Below are 26,792 nucleotides of genomic sequence, written 5' to 3'. Positions count from 1 at the left end.
GAGGGTTGCCACAGGCAGGACTTCAGAGACAGCGGGGGCGCAGCCCGGCCTCTCGGGAACATCCCGGCCGGCTTCCTCACAGCCAGCCCCCACCCTTTACACAGCATAATTAGTCCCTATTTTAAAATCCACATACCGAGGAGGCATCAAAATCCACATGGCTTTCTGTTCTAAACCACGAAAATCTGGCCTACCCTGTCTGGAAAAGAAAGGCAGAAAGTGGAGGCTAGACCAGTGCGGGGCCTGGGGAGACGGAGAGAAGGCTCTGAGACCCAGCTCGGTCTCCGGAAAACGCCGGGACCTGCCCCGCCTCAGCGCCCACTCCCTCCTCACCGTGGGTCAAATCTGATCCGGCCCAGCCCCAGCCGAAAAAACCTGGCCACCCCTGCCCACAGGTGTAACTTCTCAAAACACTGGCGGCACTGATTGTCCCCACCACCCACACAGCAATCAGCCTGGTGCCGCCACCCCCAGATCCGCCCTGTCTCCCCCCCCCCATCAGCAAGTTCCTCGGGAACAGAGCCCAGGCTTCCTGCCTCCCCGTATCTCTCCACAGGACGCAGAGGCAAGACAGGCGCCCCCAGCCCCACTCTCCCCAATACCCACTTGAGTTTTCGGGGTGATCAGACCTCTCCCTGTCTTCCTTCTGTGCCCACCCCTGTGCATTTGCACGTGCTGGTGCCCATCCACGAACACCCTTTCTTCCCCATCTCTGCCCATTCTGGTCCTAGCTACCCACTCAAGGCCCAGGACGGCATACCAGGAAGGTCTTTCTGCAACTCAGAAAGACCCGAGCTGCAGCCCTGGCTGTGCGCTCCCTGGCTGTCAGACCAGACGTGCAACTTCACCTCTTGGAGCTTCTGTTTCCTCACTTGAGTTTCTTATTTGTTGTTGTTGTTGTTGTTGTTGTTGTTTTTAATGTTTACAGAACAGCCCCAAACCGGGAATAACCTAAACATCCATCCCAGGACGAATCTGCAGCATAGTGTGAAGGGTTGGTAATAGCCCCCTCCACTCCGTGCACGGCCATGGCAGAAGCCTAGCGAGGGGGAATCACAGAGAGAACACGAAGAGTGAGCGTGTGTCAGAGAGTCTGAAAAGTCAGACGCAATTGGACAAGTTCCTAGACGAAATTAACTTCCTAAACGTGGCTCGAAAAAAATAGAAAGCTTCAATAATCCTTTACTCCTTGAAATAGAGTAAAAAGTTTAATTCTTTTTCATAGAGAAAACAACAGAAAGAGATCGTTGTACAGATGAATTCCATTGAACTGTCAAGGAGCCAGTTACCCCAATCTTCCGGGATAAGGAGAAAAAGAAAAAAGACCTCAATGCATTTTAGAAGGCTAACCAAATTTTGATATCAGAATCCAGAAAAAGGATAGCACAAAAAAAGAAAAATTATAGGCCGATCCCACGCAGAAACCAAGCTTTAAAATCGCGAACAGTATTATAATTACACTGAATCCAACAACAGATAAAAATGTAATACATCACGACCACGCTGAACTGGCTCAGGACTTAAAGGTTACTTTCACATTGGAAAAGCTAAAAATGTCACTCGCCTCATTAACAAGCTAAAGGGGAAAAAATGATAAGGCAGAAAAGGGGATTTGATACGTTTAATGCCCATTTAAAATAAAATCTCGTAGCAAACTAAAAACCAAAGGAACTTTGTTCATCGGGTAAAACATTTCTACGAAAAACTCCAGTCAACTTCACTCTCCATGTTTAAGGTTGTAAGTGCGCCTTTTAAAATCAGGGTAACATGACACGGACCCCTGCTACAGCCGATCCCACTCAAAGCCACGCTGGGGTTCCCCGCCAGCGCTACCCAGAAAGACAAGGGAAGGGACAAGAACAAAGAAAGAAGAAACGGGATTGTCAGTACTTGCAGATCTTTTCATTGTGGTCAAAAGATCTGAAAGATTCTACAGACAAATTAAAATTAATAGGAAAGTTTACCAGGAAGTATGGCTGTAAAACCTATATACACACAGAAATCAACTACATATCTCTACATGAGCAACAACTAGACATGCCATATTTCAAAAGTACGCCGTTCTTACAGGGAACGCTGAATACCCACATACCACAGGACGAAGCCAGACCCTTACCTAACATCACATACAAAAATACACTCAACGAATGGATCAAAGACCTAAATGTAAGACTATGAAACTCTGAAAACTCTGGAAACTCTTCATAGTTTCCTAAAACTATGAAACTCTTAGAAGAAAATACAGGGTGGCAATGATTTCTTGGTTATGACACTGAAGTCACAGGCAACAGGAGGTTTAAAAAAAAAGACGAATTGGACTTCATGAAAATTTTTCACTTTTGTGCACCACAAGATATCCACAGAATAAAAAGGCAACCCACAGAATGGGAGAAAATATATGCAAATCATGTATCTGATAAGAGATTAACATCCAGAATATACAGAGAGAGAGAATGCCTGAAACTCAACAGTAACAACAGAATAAAAAATGTGACTCAAAATGGGCAAAGGGCTTGAACGGTCATTTCTCCAAAGAAGATATACAAATGGCACGTGCTCAACACTATATATTAGGGACACAAGAATCAAATCTACGAGATATCACCCACGTTCCTTAGGACCAAAAACAGAAAACAAGTGTTGGTGAGAAGATAGAGAAACTGGGAACTTGTACACGGCTGGTGGGAATGCAAAATGGTGCAGCCACTGTGGAAAGCATGGGAGTGTCTCAAAAAAATTAAACTTAAGAGTTACCACATGATCCAGCAATTCCACTTCTGCACATATATATTTTTTAAAAACACTGCAAGCAGAATGTCAAAGACACCCATTTCATACAGCATTATTCACAATAGTTAAAATATGGAAGCAACCCAAGTGTCCACTGACTGATGAATGGATATGAAAAATGGGGTGTGTACATACAATGGAATATTACATCCTTTATAGAAGGGGGGAAGTCTTAAAAGGCGCTGCCAGATGGAGGAACCTTGAGGGCATTATGCTCAGTGCAGTCAGCCAGTCATGAAGCACAAACCCTGCACGATCCCACTTACACAAGACAGAGCAGTCAAAATCAGGGCAATAAAGGGCAGGAGGGGGTTGCCAGGGGCTGGGAAGAGAGGGGAATGAGCAGTCACTGCTCCAGAGGCACAGAGTTCCAGTTTACAAGATGGAAGAGCTGTGGGGGTGGATGGCGGTGACAGCTGCACTGTACACTTAAGAATGGTTAAGATGGGCCCTGGCTGGTGTAACTCAGTGGATTGAGCTTGGGCTGTGAAACAAAGGGTCACCAGTTCAACTCCCAGTCAGGGCACGTGCCTGGGTTGTAGGCCAGGTCCCCAGTGGGATGAGAGGCAACCACACATTGATATTTCTTTCCCTCTCTTTCTCCCTCTCTTCCCCTCTCTCTAAAAGTAAATAAATAAAATCTTTAAAAAAAGAATGGTTAAGATGATAAATTTAATGTTACGTATATTTTACCACACATACACACAAATCTGCCATTTGCAATAGAAATAAAAAATATAAGGGACCTTGGGGTATACCTAACAAAAAATGGAAGAAGATTTAATGGAGAAAATGATTGAAGGACATTCAAGACCTAAGTAATTGGGGTGATATATATCACATTCAAAAATGCAAAGACAATCTCAGAAGATGTCAGTCTTTCCCCAAATTGATCCATAGATTCAATGCCAGTCCATCCAACCAAGTTTTCCGAGGAACTGATAACTGTAGACTTTGTAAGACCGAGGACGAGAATAAATAGAGCCAAGACATCCCTGATGAAGCACAAAGGTGGGAGGGCTCGATGTTTCAGGTGTGAAGACTTAGGTCATCACAGGCCGTGGAGAAGGTGGCACAGGCATCACCACACGGGCCAGTGAAAGAGAATGGGGGCACAAACAGGACCCACATATACACAGGAGTGTGGTGCGGGATAACGGTGACCTGGCAAATCTGCAGTGAAAACATGACCCACAATAACTGATGCGGGGACAGCTGGTTTTCCCTATAGGAAAAGTAATAACATAAAATCCTTCATTCATGTCACACACAAAAATCAACTGCAGAGAGATAAAAATTTCAATGTGAGTCCTGGCGGGTGTGGCTCAGAGGACTGAGCGCAGGCTGCGAACCAAAGGGTCACCGGTTCGATTCCCAGCCAGGGCACATGCCTGAGTTGCGGGCCAGGTGCCCCAGTACAGGGTGCGCAAGAGATAACCGCACATTGATGTTTCTCTCCTTCTCTTTCTCCTTTTCCCCTCACTCTAAAAATAAATAAATAATAAAAATAAAATCTTTTTAAAAATTTTAATGGGAAATGCAAATTATTAAAAGTTTTAGAAGAGGTCAAGCTCTAAAAAGACTGATGAACTTCACTAAAGTGAAATAAAAACCTGTTCATCCAAAGACACTATAAATAACCCACAAAGATGAGTCACAAATTGGAAGGAGATATTTGCAATTCATAAGTCACAAATGGTTATCATCCTAAATATATAAAAAACTTTAAAAAACCACTAAGAAAGCAACAGAAACACCAACAGAAAATTAGGTAAAAGACATGAACACGCATTTCATGGAAGAAGAAACCTGAATGGCCAGTAATGATTTGAAAATACATTCAACCTCATTAGTAATCATAGAAATGCAAATAAGACTATAGAGAATTACCATTTTATGCAAACTAGTTTGGCAAAAGTGAAGAAGGCTGGCAAATTCTGATCTTGATGTAAAGCAACGGAAACTCTTAGGCTCTGCCACAGGGAGCGAACTTGGGCAGAGCCACTCTGGAAGACAATTTGGCACAGTCTCCTCGAGCGGAGCACGCGCACACTCCATCACCCAGCGGCCCTAGCGCCCCCTGTGCAGGTGCATCTGGAGACACATCTCGGAGCGTTCGCAGCAGCCTCGTTTGTAATAGCAGGAAACTAGAAACAAAGCAAATGCCTACGGACGGCAGAATAGAAAAATAAACAGCAGCACATTCAAACAATGGAAAACTACACATCAGAGCAAATAAATGAACTGTAGCAAAACATCCACCTGGGTCAATGTTAGAGTCATGACGTGCAGTTGAAAAATAGAGTGTGATTTCATTCTTATAAAGCTCACGAGCAAGCAAAATTCTACAACACCCGGTTTGGGGGTGTATGCACACATGGCAAAGCTACCCCCCCACAAGGCGAGAAAGTAGAAACACAGATTTCACGGGGACATTTACATGTAAAAGGGAGAAGAGGGGCACCTGGAGGATGTTGTAATTCACCGGCAGTGTTCCCTGGTGTTTGTTATATTGTTATGACTTTATGACCTTTGTAAACGTTATATATTTTCTTTTGTACAAATCAGCACTCCATGGAATACAAAGATGTGTGATGAAGCGAGTTATGACAAGTCCCTCGCACACACACCTGACTCTCCATGCCCTTCCTGCACGCCAGGTACAGCCCTGATGACGTATGCACATTACCCTGACTTAGTCTGCAAGCAGCCCCACCGGCAGAGGGAAAGGAGGAAGCAGACGACCACCAGAGAGGTTAAGCAACTTGCTTCTGGGGTCTGAGATGCACATCCAGGTCTGTCTGGCTCCAGGGCAATCCCTCTTAGCCACTGAACCCCAGCCTCTCACACAGCAGGAGGGGCTCCCCAAGCCAGGAGCCTGCTCGGATGCCCTCCAATCACCCAGCGTCACTGCCTCCTCGGAGTCCCCGGAGCACTTCCCCCAATCAACACACATCACCTCGAATTCCCCCTCTTTGAGTCTGTGTCTAAGTCCTCCATTTTCCAACAGCTCCTCCAAAGGCCACACCTCTGCCTTCTGTCGCTAGCTAGCAGGGGTGCAATAGATGCTTCGATTTGGGTTGGGATGTCACAGAACTCAGCGAATGTGAGGAGCCCCAGAGCCGTGAGGAAGGGGCCACGACCAGGCACTCACCCCGGGGGCTGTAGCCGTGGGCATCCATGAAGGACAGGCCCAGCCGCTCGTCCTCCTGCAGGGTGCTCTGGTCCGTGAAGCTCCGGTCCACGGCGCTCATCATGTGCGTCTTCTCCTGGCGGTAGTTGACGGTGGCCTTGGTCATGTTCACAGGCTTCCTGCAGGGGGGAGGTTGACGGGACACGTGGGTGCTGAGCTGGGCAGGACAGTGCCCAAGGCAGATGAGAACGCCCAGCAGTCAAGAGCCCTGAAGCCAAGTGCAGAAACCATGCTAGAAGCATCTCTGGATGCTGAGAGGGCTCTGCCTCCCTCCTTCACTCACCCGACCCAGAGAGGGCTGCCTCCCCCCAAAAGGGACTGGGCAGGGACCCTCTCCTGGGGACCTTTGCTAAGAACAAGGGATGGAGCAGCAGTGGGGACCTGGCCCCAAGGGCTCAGGAAATGGCAGGAAGAATCACTCTGGTCCTATTTTGGTGTCGCAGCAGTCACCCCCCCCAAACTAGGAAGACGGCTGCACCCACTCCACCCCTGCATGCCCCCTATCCATCGTCCTTTCCCCTGTCCTCACCAGTCACCTGCCCTGGGAACTCCTTTTTCTCATGTAATGAGATGGCCCACAATCCTCCTTCTGGGCAGAGGGTCTGGCCAGTGCTCAGCCGGTGCTCAGGAGTCCTCCCCTGGGCCCGGAGCGAACTCCAGCCATGGCTGCATCTCACCCCCAGGCTCCCAGGACGAGCCCGGCATGGCCACACTAGACTTGTAAAGAGATCCACACAGGTCCATCTCCCACCACCTAACCATTGGTCCATCCAACTGCTAGAAGCAGCACCGGGAAAGACAAGAGGCCCCACGCCTCGCGAGGGCAGAGCTCCGCAGAAGGCCCTGGGCAAAGGCCCTGCACGGCCAGGTCTTCAGCCAGATGAGGAAGGCGGTGTGCGACTCGGGCAAGTCAGAGTGAAGTGGGAGGGGGGCGCAGGATGGGGAGGCAGGGACAGACACAGCTCCAGGACAAACGGGTCGAGCAACAGGCAAGGACTCGGGACTCACTTGAGATTGAGGAAGAGCAGGGGCACAATCACATGAAAGGCTCAAGACAAGAGAACTATCACCCCTGGCTGGGTAGCTCAGTTGGTTGGAGCTTCCTCCCAATATGCCAGGGTTGTAGGTTCAATCCCCAGTCGGGGCACATGCAGGAATCAACCAATGTGTGCATGGGTGGGTGCAGCAACAAATGGATGTTGCCCCCCCACCCCTTCTCTCTCTAAAATCAATAAATAAATTTTTAAAAGTTTTGAAAAAGAGAGCTATTCACTTGCTTGGCCCTACAGCATGCAAAATGTGGGGCAGACCTAAGAAAGGACTTTCAGGTTGTGAAGGCTCAGAGACACTGATGATCACAGAGATAAAAAGGCGCGTGAAGGCGTCTGTCCACACAGGCAAATTCCAATTAGCCTGTCCTGGCCCAAGAGCTTCTGGGGCAGGGAGAGGACAGGAGGACCTCTGATGCCCCTTCTGCCAGGACCCCAATGTCCTTCCTGTGCTAGCAAGATGGCTGTGTGTGCACCCTGGGGGCCGATGCTGCTGTGCACCGAGAGAGGCACAGCCTTCCCAGCCTGGACCAGGGACAGCTCAGTGGGCCCAGGCCTCCTCCTCCCAGCCCCGCCCACAGGCTCTGGGCATCACCCTCACTGCAGCCCAGGGAACAGCCAAACACCCCTTCGGGGGCAGATGAGGAGAAGCCTCTGTGGCTGTGACCTTGACTGTCCAAATAAGAGAGAAGGTGTAGGAAGAAGAAGGGAAGGAAAGGGAGGTGAGGAGGGAAAGAGAGCGGGTGAAAGAATTAGGATACAGAGAAGGGAAAGGGGGTAGAGGATGAAGAGAGAATAAAGGGACAATGACAGAGAGAGGGCAAGGGAACAGAGGGGTGTGTGGAACAGAGAGAGGGGGGGACAGGTGGGAAACACCAGCAAGCCACAGTAAAGACAGAGGACGGAGGACAGCCAGTCAACCCGGCTGAACAACGGTGCCCAAGGAGCACCCGTCGAGAGTAGACACCGGCCTAGAAGGCAGTCTCCGGTGCTGGACCACAGGGCTCTGTCCCCGCCCTCCCGGCCCACTCAGAAGAACTGCGAACACCAGCCAAGCAGACCCCCAGGAGACAGAACCGGGAGGGACGCCGAACAGGGCTGGCCTCCATCTGGTCTCAGGGTGGGATTAGCAGACGGAATGTGACAGAGACACTGGAAAAGTTCTGCGTTAGTTCAACACTGGACCGCACAGCGGAGGGAGGAGAACTGCCATGTCAGCAGCTCCTGGAAAAGCTGAGCTGGGGGCTCCCAGTGAGTGGACGTGGGCGTGGTTGCTGGAAAGGCTGGTACGACTCTGGGAAACGCTGATGCAAACAGAGGGTCCAGGGAGGAGGAGGGGAGAGACCACTGATCTCTGGGCTGGTCCAGGACCACCTGAGCCTGCTCTGCAAGGAGGAAGAACAAGCAAGGGTGGGGGCAATGTTCTAGAAGGCTTTCAGAGTCAGGGAAGACAGAGCAGCATCAGGAGTCAGACAGGGGCCTGGGCGGTAGCCCCAGCTCTGCACTTCCTATGACCTCTGACAGGTCCCTCACCCTCCCTGAGCCTCGGTTTCCTCATCTGTAAAATAGGGTCACAGTTCCTCCCTGTCAGGGCTGGTGTGAGGACTCTGTGTGAAGAACTGAGCCCAGAGGAAGTACCCAGGAAAGGGTGGGTCTGAGAAGCCGGGGGCCACCCAGCGAAGAAAGGCTCCTGGAGACCTGAGTGCTGTCTGCACTGCACGGAGAGCCGCCGGTGTGGGGACAGCTGCCCCCCACACGCACGCGCACACACACGGCTGTGGACCCCAGAGTGGGGCTGCGTGAGGACCCCCCTGGACGAGGACTGTGGTCTGACCAGCAGGAATGGCTCTCGAACACGAGGGGCTGCCTCGGGGGGGGGGGGGGGGGGGGGGGCAGGACACAGAGCCTCAGGGTGGGTAAGAGGCCAGCCTGGGGTGACTCAGCAGAGCCAGGTCTGCACCCCAGACTCTGGCTACAGAGCCAGCGCCTGTGTCCTCCACTCGAGGAGGACAACACAGAGAAGAGAGTCAGAGCAGAGGAGGGAGGCCCAGAGACAGAGGAGGCTACGGAAGCCGGAGTGGGTGGGACGGGGTCTCCCGAGGAAGGGCTGGGACGCAAGGCCTGTGGAGCTACTTACGGGTAGTAGGAGTAGGCATAGTGGTCTCTCCTGGCAGCGTGCAAAGAGAACAGCACAGTCGGGCCCGAGGTCCTTCCACAAGGCCAGGCCCAGGGCCACACACAACAGCGGGGAGGGGCTGGAGGGGGCCTGGCCCGGGGACCAGACAGGTCAGAAGGGCCTTCCTTGTCCCAAGGGCTGGCCAGGCTCAGTCATTTAGGACCAGGATGCACGCCCCCCTCTGGAACCTTCCCTGAGCCTGCTACTGGAGTGCAAAGGAGGTGGGGACAGGGCCCGGGAGAAGCAGAGCTGTCGGCCACTGGTACATGTATACACAGAGAGAAATCCACGGAACTGCACACCCACACAAAGGCAGACACACTCAGATGGATACACACTCACTCTGTATGCAGGTGGAAACACACACAGACACGATATGCACTCACAAATACACATGGACCCACATGCACAGACACATGTATTTAAACACACACTGACACACTCAAATACATACACACACAGTTGTGTACACACACAGACACCCCCACTCACACACCCTGCACACAGGCCCCCACCCTCAGTCTTTCCGCCCCTGAGGGGACAGCCCTTTGTGTAAACCTGTCCCTGGGAGGGAACAAGCGGCTGGGGCAGGGAGGGGGCAGGGTGGGGAGGGCTCAAGGGAAAACCTGGGGTCCCCCTCGCCCACCCAGACCGCTCCCCATGTGGATTCCACTAAAGAAATGGGTTGCCTTTCACACGCACCCAAAGCACAACTTGGATCAAGGACCCTGACGTGACCACAAAGCACCCACAGACATGAGCCAGAGGGGGTCTGACCCCACTTCCCAGGTGAGGAGGCGGAGTCTCAGACAGTCAGGGTCTGATGGGAATCTCAGGGGTCCCTAGCAGGGTCGGGACCCTGACCCCAGAGCCAGCTCTCTCCTGAGGCCCCACCCAGGCATGCCCAGGGGTCCCCCATTCACCCACCCCCACGTCACCTGTCGGCAGGACCCTAACTCACGGCCTCCCAGATGGCCTTGCACAGAGAAATCCTGCAGACTGGGGGGTGGGGAGGAGGGAGGAGGGTGGAAGACGGAGGCCCAGCGAGGGCAGGAGCTTGGCTGGAGGTCACACCGCACACCCCATCCATCCCAGGGACAGAGGGGACGGTCCAGGGCACTGTGGCTGCTCAGAGGCTCTGAAAGTGGGGGCGTGGCTGGAGGAGGAGCACTCTTCTGCGCTCCTCGAAAGGTCGCTACTTCAAAGGGCCCTCCCGGACCACTCCCCCACAATCACTGATTACATTATATGCCCCTTCACTCTCTCTCTGCCCCCAACCTGGGCCCCCTGTTCTCTTCACAATGCATAATTATCCCTTTGTGCTTCTAATTTAATGCAAGGCGCCACGCTAACTACAAAGCACAAGAGAACTCTGCCCACCACTGGATCCCCGGGGCCCAGGACAGTGTCCAGCACATTATAATCTCTTGATAAATAATTCATTGAATGAGTAATCAATAAATAAGGGGAAATAAATAAAAGATCTCCACCTCCATGAGCTTCCATTCCTCCTCTAAACCAGTGATGTTAAGAATACCCCCACCTCCACCTTCCCATCCCCTGGGGCTGTTGTGAGGTTCAGGCAACAGGAAGCATATGCTCAGCTCCGCACTGGGGGATGCACAGCCAATGAGACAGAACCTTCTCTGCCCGCACACAGTGTTCAATCTGGCAGGGAATATGAACATTGAGCAAAGCACTGTATGAAAGTAACTGAAAAAAGTGCAAGGAAAAGAAAGAGCTGCAGAGGGAAGGGGAAGGGGCTGGAGAAGCGGAGCAGGGAGATCTGACCCAGCCCAAGGTCTCTCGCCTGTGCTCTGGGGTAGGCCAGGCCTCCCCTCCCAGCCCTGGAGTCCCGGGCAGATTCACTGGGACTCACTGTCCACGCAGGCAGGGCAGGATGGAGAATCTGACATCTCCTCCCATCTGGCCCTGACTGTCTCCCATAGTTCCCTGCCCCCAGCCACCTCCTTCCTCCAACGAGGGTGCACAGGGGGTAACTGAGTAACTACCCTCCTACATTACATTACATTACATTACATTTGCACCCCAAGTTGATCTGAATACCCCGCCCTCTGCCAGGATTGCCCTGTCCCATGAGGCCCCGCAGTGCAGACTGGAGGAGCCTTGAGGGCCACAATGCACCCTGAAGGCCAGGTAGAACCGGGGCGGGGTAAAGAGGGGGGTGTGGTGACATGCTGTAGAATGGGCTGAGTGGCGTTTAGAGGAAGGGAGGGTCCTGAGGCTTCTAGAGCTGCCCGAAGGGTCTATGGGGAAGCAGTTGTGTAAGCAGAGGGTTTCCTAGGGAGGACCTGGAAGCACCTCCGGCTCATAGTCTCCTGGGCCCAACGCTCCCTCTGCAGGGGTGAGTGACATCCCCCACTTGGCCAACCCTCTCTCCTTGAGGGTAGAATGTTTAGGGCCTCAAATACCACCCGCAGTCCCCCAGCGTGGGAGCCCTCCCTCACACCCCTCTCCATCGGTCCCACTCCCCAGTGATGTGTGCGAAGTTCCTAGCACCTAGTAATTACTCAACAAATGAGGCTTTAAAATATTTTGCATTTGAAAGCTACGTGGAAAGCAGGGCAGGGAAAAATCAAGCCTAGTGCCCTGGACAGGCCACCGACCCCGCTCCCCACACCACCTCTCCACTGCGGGCATGCCCTATCCCCAGATTCTTCTCCTGCTGGTGCCTGGCCTCAGGTGAAGGGGCCCTCGCCAATTCTTCCTCATCTCCCTAGATCCTGCTTATCTGCTGCTGGCAGCCCAGAGACCTGGCGCCAACTCATCTGTGTGTGCCCAGCCTGGCAGCAGCAGGGGCTGGAGACGCCAGAGCCCAGGTGGAGAAAGGATGGGGTAGGCTCTGCCTCCGATTCCCCGGGTGACCTTGGGCAGGTCTGTGCCCCCTCTGGGCCCCAGCATCTCCATCCCTCAATTAAGGGGTGCACGCATCAGTGTCCTAGGGCTGCCTGGTGGGGAATTAGGTAAGGAGGGGTCTCAGAAGCCCCCATCAGGCTCCAACGAGAGGCTCAGCTTCAGCTGCTCCATGCACTGGGCTCCCAGGGGAGGTTTGTTTGGTGTTCTGAAGACAGGTCCTGTTGCTTTAAAAAGATCTGACACCCAGTAGACTAGATGTCCTTGAACTACCTGGCAGCTCTCACTTTACTGGGCTCTGAGACTCTACAGTTCTAAATTCTGACTCTTAGAATCCCAAATCCTGGGTCTATGAAACTCCAAAACTCCTTGTTTCTAAGTTCTGAATTCTAAGATGTGCTGGGATTCCTGCTGCCCACTGCCAAGTGCACCAGGACACGCAGCCCTCGCAGACACCGAGGCTGGACCTTTGAGGCCTGGGGGATGGGAGGGGCCACAGGGAGGACTTCTCTGAGTCATGAGCCCAAGAGGACTCCTCAGGCATCAACATAACAGGGTCTAAGGCAAGCTGAGCCCAAGGGAAAGTGAGGCTCAGGGTCCTTGGTTTGAAGGGCAGTGAGCACCTCCCTCCCTGCTCAAGGTCAACACCACAATCCCACGGTCGGGGCAGACAAGTTGGCAGAAGGTCTGCAGGGGGGTGGGGATTCAAAGTCACATCACCTCCACACTCTCCCCCCTGGCACAGCCCAGCAGATACAGGAGAGCCGCGCCTGCTACCAGCACAGCTCCTGGGCAGCAGGCACCAACCCAGGGCCCTTTCCTGGACAGCAGCACCTGGCACCAGCCAGACCCAGGCTCCAGCCAAGCTGCTCAGGGGCAGCTCTGTTTGCAGAGTCTCTGGCTTCCCACCACCCGGCTTGGGTCCATCCACAGGCCTGACGCCCAGGCTGGCAGCCCTCCACACACCCGCCAGGCGGCCCCCTGCCAGCCCCCAGCCCTACCAGTCTCCAACCATGGCTCCTCTACGCCTGCCAGGCCTCTGAGGGGCAGGAGCCACAGGTGGGCCAGGGCACGGCCTCACTCACCCCTTGCGGATGATGATAATGATGGCCCCCAAGAGGAGTATGAGGACGGCAAGTCCCCCAGCACAGATGCCCAAGATGAGCCCCATCTCCTCTGATCTCTGGGACACCTCCAGGGGCCGCTTGCTCTCCTTGCAGGCAGCTGGGGAGAACAAAGCAGGGCCAAGGATCAGAGGGGAGAGAGGGGCCACCCACGCCCTGGTCTGAGCCACAGGGGATGGACCAGGCTGCACAACACATGTGCACCAAGACACCTGCCCCTCTCCACAGATCGGCTTTGCAGCAGACCTGCTGCCTCGCCGCCCCTCACTCCTTCCAAGTCCCTGAGTCCGCTTCACTGGCGTCATTCCCCTGTCAGCAGTAGCTCCCATTTCCTCGACTATCTCACACCCTCCCCATCCTACAGTGAATGGGGGACCTCCAGACCCACCTTCTTGCCCTCCGGGGAGGGGGCAGAAGGAGAGAATTATGCACCTAGAGTGTGGCCAGGGCATCTCAGGATGGAAACCAGCTGTTTGGGAGCCAGGACAATCCCCACACGGCAGGGTCCACCCTACCCCACCACAGGAAAGGGAACAGATAGGGACCCAAAGCTGTGCCCAGCATCCATCACTCCCGTGGCCCAGCCATAATGGCTGCCCATCCACAGGCCTGTTCCAGGCCCCTGCCGAGGCCCTGCTGTGACCATGAGCAGTGGGATAAGGGACAGAGCTGTCCCTGTTGCCTAGTCTGGGAGAAGGAGCTTGGGGTGGGCACATGAGGGCCAAGTAGGGAAATGTTTTCGGACCCCAGGCAGGCTGGACGACCCTCCTCTGCTCCCACAGCCCTGGGTTCTCAGGGTCCACCTCCCAAGGCCCAGCAAGTGAGAAACGCCCCCAGACCCAACAGGGCTTACCTTTCCTGGCGATGCGGATGCAATTCAGCCGGGTCTCCTGGAGGTACAGATGGGGGCCTCAGCACCAGTGAAGCCCGGACCTGACCCTCCCCAGCAGGGAGCCTCAGGCAGCTCATCCTGGGCCTGGTCAGGGCTTGTCTGGCCTGGACAGTAACTAAAGACACCCCACCCGGCAAGGGGACCTGGGGGAACCTGGAGGGAAGGGCTGAAAGGGGAGGGACCTGCAAATAGGGCAAGGCCTTAAGAAAGAGGAATGAGACTGGCTAAGGAAGAAAAGGGGCGGGGCCCCCCAAATTAGGGTAGGGCCTAGGCCCAGGGATCTAATTGGGAACGGGGAAGCCAGGGTAGGAGAGATGGCAGCTGAGAGAGGAGCCTGGGGAAGGCCAGGGCTTGGCGAGCAGGTGGGTTCTAGGCCTCCAGGTCTGGTGTAAACAGAAACCTGAGATGGTCTCCTCTGGGGAAAGAGGAGCCTAAGACAGAAGACCGTGGCCTCAGGGAGGGGGCGGGGACTAGACTGGGGGCTTGGATAAAAAGGAGTCCTGTTTTTAAAAAAACCCTCAGGAAAGCAGTAGAGCTGGAGGATCGGAGACCAGGGTCAGGATGGCCCGGCTCAGGGGGAGGGTGGAGGGCGGGGCTCAGGTAGGGGGCGGAGTTCACCAAACAGTGGGAGGGACCTGAAGGAGTGGGTCCTGGGGGAGTTTGTTCCTGTCAGGCAGAGAACCTGGCTCCAAGGTGTCCCCAGCCTGTCCCGCAACCGCTCCCACGCGACCTCGGCCTGTCCCTCACCCCCTTCAGGTGGCTTGTTGCTTGGAAGTAGATGAGGTAGGCCTTCCTGGGCTCAAGCGGTGGGTTCCAGAAGCCTCGATAGGTCTGATTGTCGCCCACAGTGAAGGGCATGGCCTCAGGCAGACTGCTGGCCGCCAGTTCGGCCCCGAAGTAGTGCACGAGGCCGCGGGCCAGCGCGGCGTCGAAGGTGAGCGGCACTGGGAAGCAGTCCTGGCCGCCGGGCTCCCGCCGCAGCCTCCTCGGGCGCTCCTCCTGCACAATCACCTGGTACACACTGCAGGGGGCAGGAGAGCGCAATGATCACTGGGGCAACGGTACACAGGGAGCGCAGGGAGAGCTACCTGGGGCCAGGGCCATGGGCTCTGAGGTCAGGCCCAGTGGGGGGCTGATCTCGGCTCTGCCTCTTGCTAGCTGGGACAGTCACTGAACCTCCCTGGGTCTCAAGTTTCCTCCTCTGCAGAATGGGAGCTATCATAGGGCTGTTCCTTGAGGTAGACGTGGGGAAGGAGGCAAGCTTAGCAAGCCGCAGGGGCCTCTCAGCCGTTGTTCCTGTGACTAAGGAAAGCAGAAAGAATGCGGGGCCTGCTCAGGTGGGCGGTGCCCTAAAGGCCCCATGAGGACCCCGCAGTGAGTCCCGCAGTGCCTGCCACAGATCTGAGAAACCCCGGGCCTCAGGCTTCACTCTCATGACCGCTGGCTCCCTTCGGAGCCTCCTCAACGAGAGTTAGACGAGATGTTTTCACTCATTCAGAAAGTGTGCGGTGAGCTCCGACAGCCGGCCTGTGCTGGGCACTCGGGGATCTGGTGACCTCGTGCTGGAGAGGCTGTCACTGCCCAAGCCAACGATGACACACTGCCACCACTGCACCCCAAGTACCCTCCCGGCCAGAGGCAGCCCCGAGTCTGCAGCTCTGAGCCCAATGCCTCCGGGTCCTAATGGCTGATTATGTTTCCTGGTCCGTATTCCCTCTGATTTGTGTCTCCTGGTCCCGACTTGCACGTTTCTATTTATTTTTACCACTTTACTGAATGGCTTTTTTGCTGTGAGCGCCTCCAAATCCTCTGTGGAACAAAGCCAACCGTGACTAAATGAATGCTGACAAATTTAAATATTTCAAGCCACAGCCTTGATCATGTCTCGGCGTGTGACACCCCACACTGACAGCCTGCGCTCTGGGAAGCAGCGTTGCCTCTGCCTTGCTCCCCAGCTGTTTCTTTCGAGCTTCCAAACTGCGGGAGAGTCACCCCAGCATCCTGGCATGTGGGCCACACAGGTTCACTCCCTGTCACTAGCCTGTTGCAAACACCAGCCCAGGGCCCTCTCAGCCTCCATTTCCCAGGCTCTGTTCAGGCCTCTCCTGGCCCTAAGTCCCGCCAGGAGACGATAATAATCAGCATTAGCCGTGAAGAAAGCACCTCTTGAGCGGGCGCGATCCCCATCATGCATGCAGACAAGGAAAGGGAGCTCATTCATTCTGAATGAGTGAGGTAATTCGTTACCCTCAAGAGGTAAGGACATACCCAAGGCTGCACAGCCATCACACCTCTCCCCGCTCACCGTGTCCCACCATCACCCCCACCCTGCCCAGTCTTGACATCAGCATTCCGGAGTCCTGCTGACCGGGCCGGCTCGCAGGAGCCCTCGAAAGGACAAGGCAAGGAGGTTTCCCAGTCCCTCCCAGACTCAAGTGCACCCAGGCCCTGCACTCCTGCAAAGTGCCCCTCAGGTGCCCCGATGTTTTTCTGGGTCTCCCCCGAGGGTCTGGGAATCGACGAGGGACAGGCTTTGCAGTGCAAGCATGGGGGAGGCACAGCAGAGAAAAGAGCCGAAGGGAGTGAAGAAGTGAGTGGAAGGGAGTGAAGAAGTGAGTGGGAGTGAACAAGTGAGTGGAAGGGAGTGAAGAAGTGAGTGGGAGTGAACAAGTGAGTGGAAGGGAGTGAAGAAGTGAGTGGAAGGGAGTGAAGAAGTGAGTGGAAGGGAGTGAAGAAGCGAGGGGTGTCCAGGGCACCTGAGCGACCCACTGCCTTCTCGAAGGGCTTGCTAGGCCCCGCCCACAGCCAAAGACAGGTTTTCACCTTCTTCCCGAGCATGTACCTTTGTGAGTGGAGAAGATGGACCAGAGGTGCAGGGAGGCTCTGTGACTTCGAGAAAAGGCAGCAGCTTTGCAGACAGACCTGGGTTCCAAACCCCAGCTCTGTCTCTCCCCAGCTGTGTGGCCCTGGGGCCCAGTTCTTTAGGCTCTGAGCCTACTTCCTGATATGTAAAGTAAGGTACTAGTACCCCCTCCGCAGGGTGCCGTGAGGACAAGTGACTGTGCAGGTAAAGTCCCTAGCACGGTGTCTGACTGACAGTGAGTGTGTACACATACCCCACAAATACCCTCACACTCTCTCTCTCTCTCATACACACACACCAACTTGTCTCCAGCACCTTCTCCCCAGTAGAGGCAGCCCCATCAGCACCCCAGTGGGGAAAAGGAAGTGGAGAAGCCAAGTTCTCGGCCACTCCAGAGATGTGGCCCTACCCAGCTGGCTGCCCTAGCCTTCGAGACAGCCCATCCCCGTGTCTCCCTCAAATGAACCCTCCAGGAGATGAGCTGGAAAGAAACAGGGCCCCCGAGTGCCCTTCTCCAAGGGGCCGGAGGGAAGGCTTTCTGGAGCTCCGGGCTGACACAGTCCAGAGATCTCATGACGATCACACCTGACCCCGTGGCCTCGGAAGGGAGTGGCTACAGGCATTCCGCCCGCCCAGGATCAAAGGACATCCTCCTGCAGACACTCCGAACTCTGAGTGGGAGGCTGAGGGAGGAGAGGGTGAGCTGGCCTGGGCAGTGGGCTCTGGGTCAGAGCAGGGGCCTCCTCCCAGTGACCCTGGCCTCCCACCCCTCCCTGCAGGCTCTCCCACCTGATGGGCGCACCACGGCCCTGTGCGGGCCTCAGCAGCACGGTGATGGTGTTCTCGGACTCTCCCAGGGGCGATGGCATGTCAGCATAATCAAAGCTGGGAGCTGGCGGAGGGGACAGGCACGTAAGCACGGAGCCACTGGACCAGAAAGCCAGGCCTCCAGCCTCCTTGACCCCTGTCCTTAGAGCTCTTCCCCTTCAGCCTTAGGCTCCTTGTCCCCTCTCACCTGAGCACCCCTGACCCCTGACCTCAGCCCTCTGATTCCACTGGCCACAGTCTCCTGCACCCTCTGACTTAATTTTCCCTGACCTCAAACCCTAAACAGTTCATTCATCTCAGCAGGATCCAACTGTAACCACCCCCAGGAGGCTCTCTGCCCACCCCACCTCCCATGGAGCCCTAGGATTCTGGGTCTCCTGCGAAGGGGCCAGGCCAAGGTTGCAGGGGCTCACCTGAGATGTTGGTGGTGATCTCCGTGAGGGCCGCCTGGCCGAAGCCTTTGCCCGTGCGGGCCCGCACAGAGAAGAGGTAGGTGGTGCCTGGGTGCAGGTTGGAGAAGACGTGGTAGGTCTCATTGCGGAGCTTGGAGATGGTGCGCCGTGGGCCCGGCACATTCACTGCCGGGTCTGACGACTCGATGCTCTGGTAGCTGATCTGGGGACAGAGGGGCAGGTAGGCAGGCACAGGGATCGGGGAAGGCATCGCTGGCCTAATAGCCTCCCATCCATTAAGGTTAAGGGATGAGGCTGGGCAAAGGGAGCAGCTCGGTGGGACTGTGGGGGCCGCTTAGCCCAGGCTGCTGGGAACTTTCACCTCCTTCTCCTGCCTTCAGGTCCCTTGTCCCTATAACCCAGGGGTCCCCAACCTCTGGGCTGCTACAGACCAGTACCGTTCCGGGTCTATTAGGAACCGGGCCACACAGCAGGAGGTGAGCCTGAATGTAATGTGCTTGAATCATCCCTAAACCATCCCCCCCCACACCCAGCCCATGGGAAAATTGTCTTCCACAAAACTGGTCCCTGATGCCAAAAAGGCTGGGGGCCGCTGCTGCAACCCACAGACACTGATCAGAGTTGAAGGACCCTCAGTGGCCACCCCAGTCCCCACACCACGCTCCTCCCTCTCCAAGCTGTGTGTCTGCTTCCACCGGGCGCCCCCACAGTAAGGGGTCCACACCCACCTCATACTGAGTGATGAGGCCATTGGGTTCCTGTGGCTCCTCCCACTTGAGGAAGATCATGTCCTCCAGCGGAGTGAAGGTGAGAGACTCGGCGGCGATCCCACCAGGCACTGCGAGGGGAAGGCAGCAGGGGGCAGGGGAAAGCTGGCTTTGTAGCCAGAGATCTGAATTCAAGTTCCAGCCCCACCATTTCCAAACAGGCACGCTTGGACTACTCGACCTCTCTGAGCCTCGGTTTCCCCATCAGTGAAATGGGGGTGATTGATAACCTTTCCCTCACCAAAATTAAATCATGTGATGTACATAAAGCAGTTTCCTGTGGCTCAACCTGCTCCTGAGTACTCCAGAAGCTGCTGGCACTTACATCACTCTGCAGGTTGCATTCCTCAGAGAAGGATGTTTAGATGGTCTCATTTCGACCCAGTTGAGTAGTTTTCAGAAAATATAAACATTTGCCAGAGAAATGAAAATAATTGCCTTAGTGGGTAGACACATTCTTTTCTAATTACGTAAACAATATGCTCAATGTATAAAATCAAAATGAGCGGAAAGAAAATTAATGGCACCTACAATTCCATTACCCGAAGAGTAATACTGTTAACATTTCGGCAGAACCCCTTTCGGGCACAGTTTTGTTTTGCTTTGTCTGTTTTTGTTCTCATGTATCATCTTAACAGCAAGTCACAAGATGTTTCTTCTGGGAAGAGAATGGTCTTTGTTTGGGAAAACACCTTAATCAGCCGCTGCTGGGAAGCTCAGCTCCTGGGACAGGGGAAAACTGAAACCGAGATCACAGTCGCCGGAAGCCGACGTGGTCTGCGTGACATCGAGCGGTTGGCGAGGCAACACCACCATCCACCCGCCAAAAGCATGAAATGAAAAAGACAATTCCAAGTGTTGGTGAGCACACAGAGCAGCCAGTTTCCACACTCCTGCTAGTGGGCGTGTAAACGGGTAAAAGCACTTGGGAAAACTGGGTCTATCTACTGGTTGTGAATAAGTCTACTGAAAATATTCTACAAAGATTTTTTCTTTTCAGCACAGTTGAAAGTAGCTGAACATGGAAGACAACGCCAACGCCCAGCGACAGTAAAGAAGATACGTAAATGCAGGGCCTTCACGCAGCGGTCTGCTCAGCCGTGAGAGTAAATTCCCCAGAACCGCACACGCAACATGGCCGAATCTCTCATGCAAAAAGTTGAGAGAAAGAAGCCGAGTGTTTTATACAGTGTATAAAAAGAGCACAGGCTGCATGGTTCCACTGATATATGATTCAAAACCGAGTGGAATTTAATCCACGGCACTACGGGTCTGGACGCCCCGGGAGCCTGTGGGTGGGAAGGTAATGGAGTGGGTCTCCTGGGAGCTGGCGATGCTACTTCTTGGTCTGGGTGCGGGTCATCCTGACGTGTCCCGTCTGTGAGAACCCACTGAGCTGACCCCTTAGTGTAAGCACACCTCCTCTAAGTACTACACTCATCTTAAGTGAAAAGTAACACATAGTAAGCAGTGTGCAGTGGCTGGGAGGAGGAGGGAGGACAGGGGCAGAGAAAGGAGAAAGAAGCCCAAGCCGCCCGAGTGCGGCCTGGTTGGAGGGAGGCGAAGTCTCAACGCTATCCCTCGTGGGCGAGCAGGGCAGAGGTCAAAAGGTTTTAAGAACAGAGTGATCTGATGTTGAACTTGAGGTCGTTTGTGAAGGGTGGCAGAGTATGTTGCCCCCAGACATGCCGCTTGGGCTTCAGGATTACTTTGAGCTGAACTGAGAGGGGAACTGAGGAGAAGCAGATACAGAAGGTCCTTGAATAAGGTCTTTTCATCCAACACGGCTTTATTATAGTGTTGACCGGGAAAAAAGATGGCTTCCCGGCAGGGGCCACCGTCTGTGTGGAGTCTGCAGGTTCTCCCCATGTCCGTGGGCGTTCTCCCCGGGTCCTCCCGGTCCTCCCCACACCCCGCAGACGTGCATGTGGGGCGAGGCACTGTGTCTAAGTGGTCCCAGTGAGTGTGACCTGCCTGAGACGGAAGGGCGTCCTGTCCAGGGTGGGGTCCCGCCTGGGGCCCCGAGCTCCAGCCATCCTCTACCCTGAACTGCGATAAACAGGTTGGAAAATAATTATCTTACTTGTCTTTCATCATCTTTGCAATGTTTACTATTAGAAGTGCTTTGGGTCATTAACTGGAAATATGCCATAAGAGCCTGATTCCTGTTTATAGCAATTAGCCTGCGGTAAACCTGGTGTTGTTCCATGTTGCTTCACTGGAAGTCACGTTGCCGAGAACTTATCACTGACGTTAAGCAGGGACTGTGTAAGAAAAGCTCTCTGCCCTCACCCATGTGCCTAAAAGAAAGACACAAATTTGTAGAGGTGCGCCCCCTCCCCTCTCTCCCCTGAAGGAAAGAAGTTCATCAATGAGACAACGCTACACTAGAAAAATCTACACAAACTTTACTAAATAGCCCTTCTCTACCATTAGTTTCCCCATATTTTTGCCTTCGCATACTCTTTTCCTCTGTCTTGTCACCTCTCTAACAATTCACTGTTCTTTGGTTACGATGCCATCGAAGCCCAAGTTCCAACCAGCCCTTCGAGTTACTCATCGCTGAGCACGCGCTCCTGTGTGTCTGCGCCACGCACATGGTAATAAACTCCCATATGTCTCTCTTGTTAGGCTGTCTTTTCTCAGTCCGATTTACAGAGTCCCGGCCAGTGAAGCTAAGATGGAGAGAAGGGAAAAAGTCCAGCTTTTCCTTCTCTACATTGGCAGTTCCAGGGGTAGACCCCTGGGGTCCTCACCCCCAGCCCAGCAAATCCTCCCCATGTCTGCACGGGGCACGGGGCACGCATGCTGCCTCGGGTGAGCAGGGTTTGGTGAAAACCAAGGGAAGAGCTGAGCCTTGTGTCTGGTCGCTGCCGGGTGCAGCAGGAAGCTGCACACATGGACAGGCAAGGAAAACCATCCGCCAAGCAGCTTCGGGCACCCGGGGATTTGCAGGAACCTGGGGAAGGCTCTGGGCCTGTGCTGGCAGCGGGGCTGCCAGGAATGAAGGAAACTCTGAGGCAGATGCTGGGTTTACAGCCCAGCTCTGTGACCCATCCACTAGCTATGTGACCTCATCTGTAACATGGGGATGGTAACCGTAACCTACCACGTAGGGCTGTCGTGGAATTATATGCACAAATAAATACATGGAAAGCATTCAGAATAGGGCTTGACGTGGGTAGTAAGTGCTGGCTAAGTATTAGCTGCTGGGCGTCAGTAGAAACAGGTCACCCAGCAACGACAGAATGCACGTTTTCCCAAATGCACGTGAAACATTTACCAACATTTAACTATAGGTTGGGCTGCAAAGCAAGGATCAAATTTCAAAAGACCAGAATTAGAGCATGTACTCTGCCCACAGTGGAATTAAGCTAGAAATGAATAACGAAACAATAATTAGAGAAGTCCCAACTGCCCGGGAATTAAGCAACATAATTCTAAACAATTCTTGTGTCAAAGAAGGAATCATGACAAAAATTAGAAAATATTTTGAACAGAATGACAATAAAGATGGGACTTATCAGAACTCATGAGTACAGCTAACGCAGGGCTGATGGGGAAATTTATGGCTTTAAATGCATATATCAGAAATGAAGAGAGTTCAAAATTAATGCTTCCTTTGGAAGACAAAAGGAATAAGCCTCCATCCCAAAAAGCTAAAAGAACAGCTGATCAGATCCAAAGGCAGTATAATAAAAAAGGAAATAAGTATACAATAACAAAAATCAACTAAGCCAAAGCTGCCCCTTTGCAAAGGCTAATAAAATGTATAAATCTCCAGCAAGAGTGAGCAAGTTTTCGAGTCGGGGGGGTCAGCTCTGAATCCCGGCTCCACCAGGTGCAGCAGGAACCTCCTGGCGGTGGAGTCGCTGTCCTTCTCCGAGCCTCAGTGTCCTCAGCTCCCCAGTGAGACCACGAGAGGCCCGACCGCACAGCACGGCTCTGAAGTTCAAGGGAATGTGTGTGAAGCATGTGCAGCAACAGCTAACACCCAATGGGCCCTAAGAAATATTAACTATGGTTTTGTTTTAATGACACAGTTCACCTCCTGAGAGAGCAGACACGAGTTACCATATCAGGAATGAAAAGGGGGATATCATTTAACAGACGTTCAATAAATATAATAAGAGGATTTTATAGCCAACTTTATGTCAAGGAATTTGACAATTTAGGTGAAAGGAAGAAATTCCTTAAAAACACAGTACACCAGAACTGATACAGGAAAAATTCTGAATATCCTAAAATCTATTTTAAAGATTAAAACTGTCACTTAAAAACACTGCCACAAAGAAAACTCCAGGCCCATGGCTTCACTGCTGAATTCTTCCAAACATTTAAGGAAGAAATTATACCCATCAACCCAAAGGCTTCCAGAGAATAAACACTAGCTATCATGACTTTGCTGTCACAGAGTTGATTTGATCCCAAGCAAAGACACTCCCTACGTACGTGTGGGTCCCAGACCCAGGGTGTCTGCGGGAGGCCCCGAGGGCCCTGGGGACCAGGGCGGGGCCCTTACCGTCCTCGTCCGTCTGGAAGGTGACCTCCTTGCCCTCCTTGCGCCCCTCGGGGTTCGTGAGGGCCAGGCGCACGTGGACATTCCGGTAGGGCAGCAGGTTCTTGATGGTGTGGCGGCTGACCCCGCGCTCCATCTTCACGCACTCGCGGACCGTCTGGTTGCGGCTGCTGCCCAGGGTGTAGTGGTAGCACAGCGACACGGTGTAGGTGTGGCAGCGCGTCACGTTGTAGCCCAGCGGCTCCCACTGCAGCGTCAGCTGGCGCGCCTGGACCTCAGCGAGAGCCAGGCCTTTGGGGGCCCTCATGGGCTCTGGGGACCCCGGGAGAGAGAGAGAAGAAAGCAGAGGCAACGGGAAGAGAAGTCAGAGAGGAAACATCTCAATCAGTGGACTGAAATCATCCCTCCTCCGTCCCCAAGAGCTCAAGGGGTCCCCTAGAAGTGCACAGGTGTGTGTTTTGGAGCCAGATGGGGCCACATCTGAACCCTGGCTCTGCCGCTGGCCGCCGACAATCACGGGCTGAGTCGCTGCCCCTCTCTGAGCCTTAGCTTCCTCAGCTTCAAAACGAGACAATGATAAGCCCTGCCTCACAGGGCGGTTGTGAAGTTTACGGTGATGCGTGCAAAGGACACGCAACAACACACACAAGAGGCCCCACAAAATATTAGCTATAATTCTGTTTTGATAACTCAATTTACCTCCTAACTCCTGGACCGCATCAGGCCAGCCTGAATCAACCCATTGCTATATGTTTCCTAAGAGATTGATTCCAAAGTTGTTCTGCAATATATGACACAATAATATATAGAAATCAGGATGATAGAGGAAACGAGAGCCAAATAGTTTGAAAACGCCAGAGAGTGTTAGGGGAAACAGAAGCACATGCCATTATGCGGAATCTAAAATAAGATTCAAATGGAGTGACGAGTACCCTGGCTACCACAGCAACAAGAGAAATACGGTGTTATATAAGGGAAATACTAATAATGGCAGTTAACGTTTACTGGGGGCTTTGTATATGCCGGCATTGTTTTAGAGCCTTTAAAATGCTTTATTCCTCTTTTCCTCCCTAAAATCCAACAGACAGATGCTATCCTTAGCCTCATACAAACGTGCAAGTGGACACACAGAGAGATTAAGTAACCTGCCCGCAGTAGCACAGTCAGGGAAGCGGTGAAGCTGGGATTTCCCTCAGCACAGACTGCCTCCAGAATCCGTGATCTTAACTCACCACCACCACCCAACCTCCCTGCTAGAAATTCACTGTCCAAAAAAAAAAATCACACCGATGCCTCAGGAGAGACAGCTACCCCAACACAGGGAAGGAGCATGCTGTAGCCTCTTGATGGCTCTGTGGGGCCATAAGCATGTCCCCATTGGATAAATGAAAAAAACTGGGGCTTCTGCAGCGAAGCCAGCATGGAACCCAGGGGCTCAGCCCCAAGTCCAGCATCTTCATTGGCCAGCGGTGTGATCTCAGGCGAATCCCTGAGCCTCCACCTCCGCACCTGTAAAACGGGGGCATGAGGGAGAAGCCAAGATTACTTGTGAGGGTCCTCTTCTCTCCTGCACCCAGACCCCGTGAAATGCAGTTTTTTTGCCCTCAAGTTCTATGAGCACCAAAGTGTCCCCAGTGGGACCCCAGTGAGAGGACCTCAGGAAACGCCTTAACGAACCAGAGAGAGAGCACCACTGCTCGGTCTCTCAAAATGATTACGTCCCTATCGTAGTTTCGTCTGTGATGGGTGTGCTCAGGACACACTTCACAAAGAAGGTGCAGAGGGGAACATCAGCCCAGGCTGCTCGGTACAGGGACACGTGGGCGGTACAGCTTTAGAGGCTGGCCCCAAGTCCCGCATGGTACAAGTTTCTGTCTCCACCCTGGAGCTCTCCTTTCTTCCCCGAGCCCCAGGCAAAGACGTCTTCAGGCATGTATCTGGCCACCCAAGAGATATTTCTGCACCTGCTAGGAGCAAGGCCCACCCCTTGACTTCTTGCAGCTCTGGTTGCCTCCTCCCCACAGGAGGCAGTGGCAGACCTGGTCCCCCCCACCCCACGAGGACATGAAAGGGCTGGCTCCTGCTGCTCACTGCAACTGGAGGGCTGCAGACTGCAAGCCCACTCACCACACTTAGGTTTCTCCTGCCCGGACCACAGAGATTTTCCTAATGTTTTTCAATGCAGTCTTGTTTCAACCCATGATTCTTATGTGTCTGGGGTAGAAGGGGTGGATTTTGTGTGTGCTGACTCTGCCGTCTTTTTCAGCGGTCCTAGGTTTATTCCTTGACTTCCTGGCTCTGCTCCTGGCGGCCCCACCTGTTTTGTCCCGAGGTGTCTGTGGAGGCCGGAGCAGCGCTGCCTTCTGTGCACTAATGAGAGGAGGCCTGAGCAACTCTGCGCATGCCGTCCCTGCCCCCGGGAATACCTGCCCCACATTCCTCTCCATCCTTCCGCTCGGCCGAAGCGCTCTGCTTCCTTTGCCCTCCCTCGGCATTTAGGGGCGGGCGGGGAACGTTACATGTGAACTGGTGACACAGACTGGGCCCGGGAGTCTGATAAACAGGACAATGAGCACCCCGTCCAAAACGGGCAGCTGCTGCCCAGCACCAGGCGAGGTCACCAGGCCCGACGACAGGCTCAGGGTTGCCAGATGCCCCCATTTTTTTTACAGAGAAGCCAAAAATTCAGGTTTTTATGTGAAACCTCCAGATTTTTAAACACTGGCAATCTGCTCAGGTCCTTTAAAACCACTTTGCAGGGCCCTGGCTGGTAACAGTGGATTGAGCACAGGCTGTGAACTAAAGGGTCACTGGTTCGATTCCCAGTCAGGGCACATGCCTGGATTGCAGTAGGGACCATGTGAGAGGCAACCACACACTGATGTTTCTCTCCCTCTCTTTCTCCCTCCTTTCCCCTCTCTCTAAAAATAAATAAATAAAATCTTTTTTAAAAAAGACACCACTTTGCAGGGCACAAACAGCAGCCTCTAACTCAGGAGGATGACATGTCCACCCACATGCAGGGGTATCCCCTTCTCCCACGGCGGTGCCAGCCCCCACCGACCTCGCTGGGCCGAGGGGTCTTTGGAACGAAACCTCGAGTTTCTCCTCACTCCCCACCCTGATCAAATCTGGGCAGATCCAGAGGCTGAAAGAGTTTGTTGACTACAGGCTGATATGTTGATTGAGGGGTGTGAATTCATGAGTCTCTGTGTTTCCAAAACCATCTGGCACCCAGACGCACTCCCGCACTCCCGTCAGCTGCCAGCACGCACTGGCAGCGCAGAGCCTGGGGGCCTCCAAG

The 26,792-nt window shown here is 53.7% G+C and overlaps 1 protein-coding gene across 5 annotated transcripts in view; it reads right to left on the bottom strand.

Moving 5' to 3' along the window:
- PTPRU (protein tyrosine phosphatase receptor type U) overlaps positions 1 to 26,792 on the bottom strand; it is a 77,511-nt gene that overhangs the window by 24,038 nt on the left and 26,681 nt on the right. For 2 of the 5 annotated variants that reach the window (XM_036025648.1, XM_028511758.2), the window contains exons 8-16: positions 23,492 to 23,800; positions 18,931 to 19,040; positions 18,203 to 18,404; positions 17,751 to 17,853; positions 14,846 to 15,119; positions 14,060 to 14,096; positions 13,168 to 13,306; positions 9,170 to 9,199; positions 5,945 to 6,102 (exon numbers count right to left, since the gene is read on the bottom strand). In XM_036025648.1, coding sequence (XP_035881541.1) covers positions 5,945 to 6,102; positions 9,170 to 9,199; positions 13,168 to 13,306; positions 14,060 to 14,096; positions 14,846 to 15,119; positions 17,751 to 17,853; positions 18,203 to 18,404; positions 18,931 to 19,040; positions 23,492 to 23,800 — 1,362 coding nt within the window. Of the gene's footprint in view, positions 1 to 4,356; positions 4,938 to 5,944; positions 6,103 to 9,169; positions 9,200 to 13,167; positions 13,307 to 14,059; positions 14,097 to 14,845; positions 15,120 to 17,750; positions 17,854 to 18,202; positions 18,405 to 18,930; positions 19,041 to 23,491; positions 23,801 to 26,792 lie in introns of those variants that run through there. The other 3 variants (XM_036025649.1, XM_028511757.2, XM_036025650.1) reach the window with 2 other exon arrangements.

The sequence above is a fragment of the Phyllostomus discolor genome, chromosome 5 (genome assembly GCF_004126475.2).
Source record: "Phyllostomus discolor isolate MPI-MPIP mPhyDis1 chromosome 5, mPhyDis1.pri.v3, whole genome shotgun sequence".
In the NCBI taxonomy this organism is placed as follows: Eukaryota; Metazoa; Chordata; class Mammalia; order Chiroptera; family Phyllostomidae; genus Phyllostomus; species Phyllostomus discolor.
This window is presented reverse-complemented; position numbering and strand designations above follow the sequence as displayed.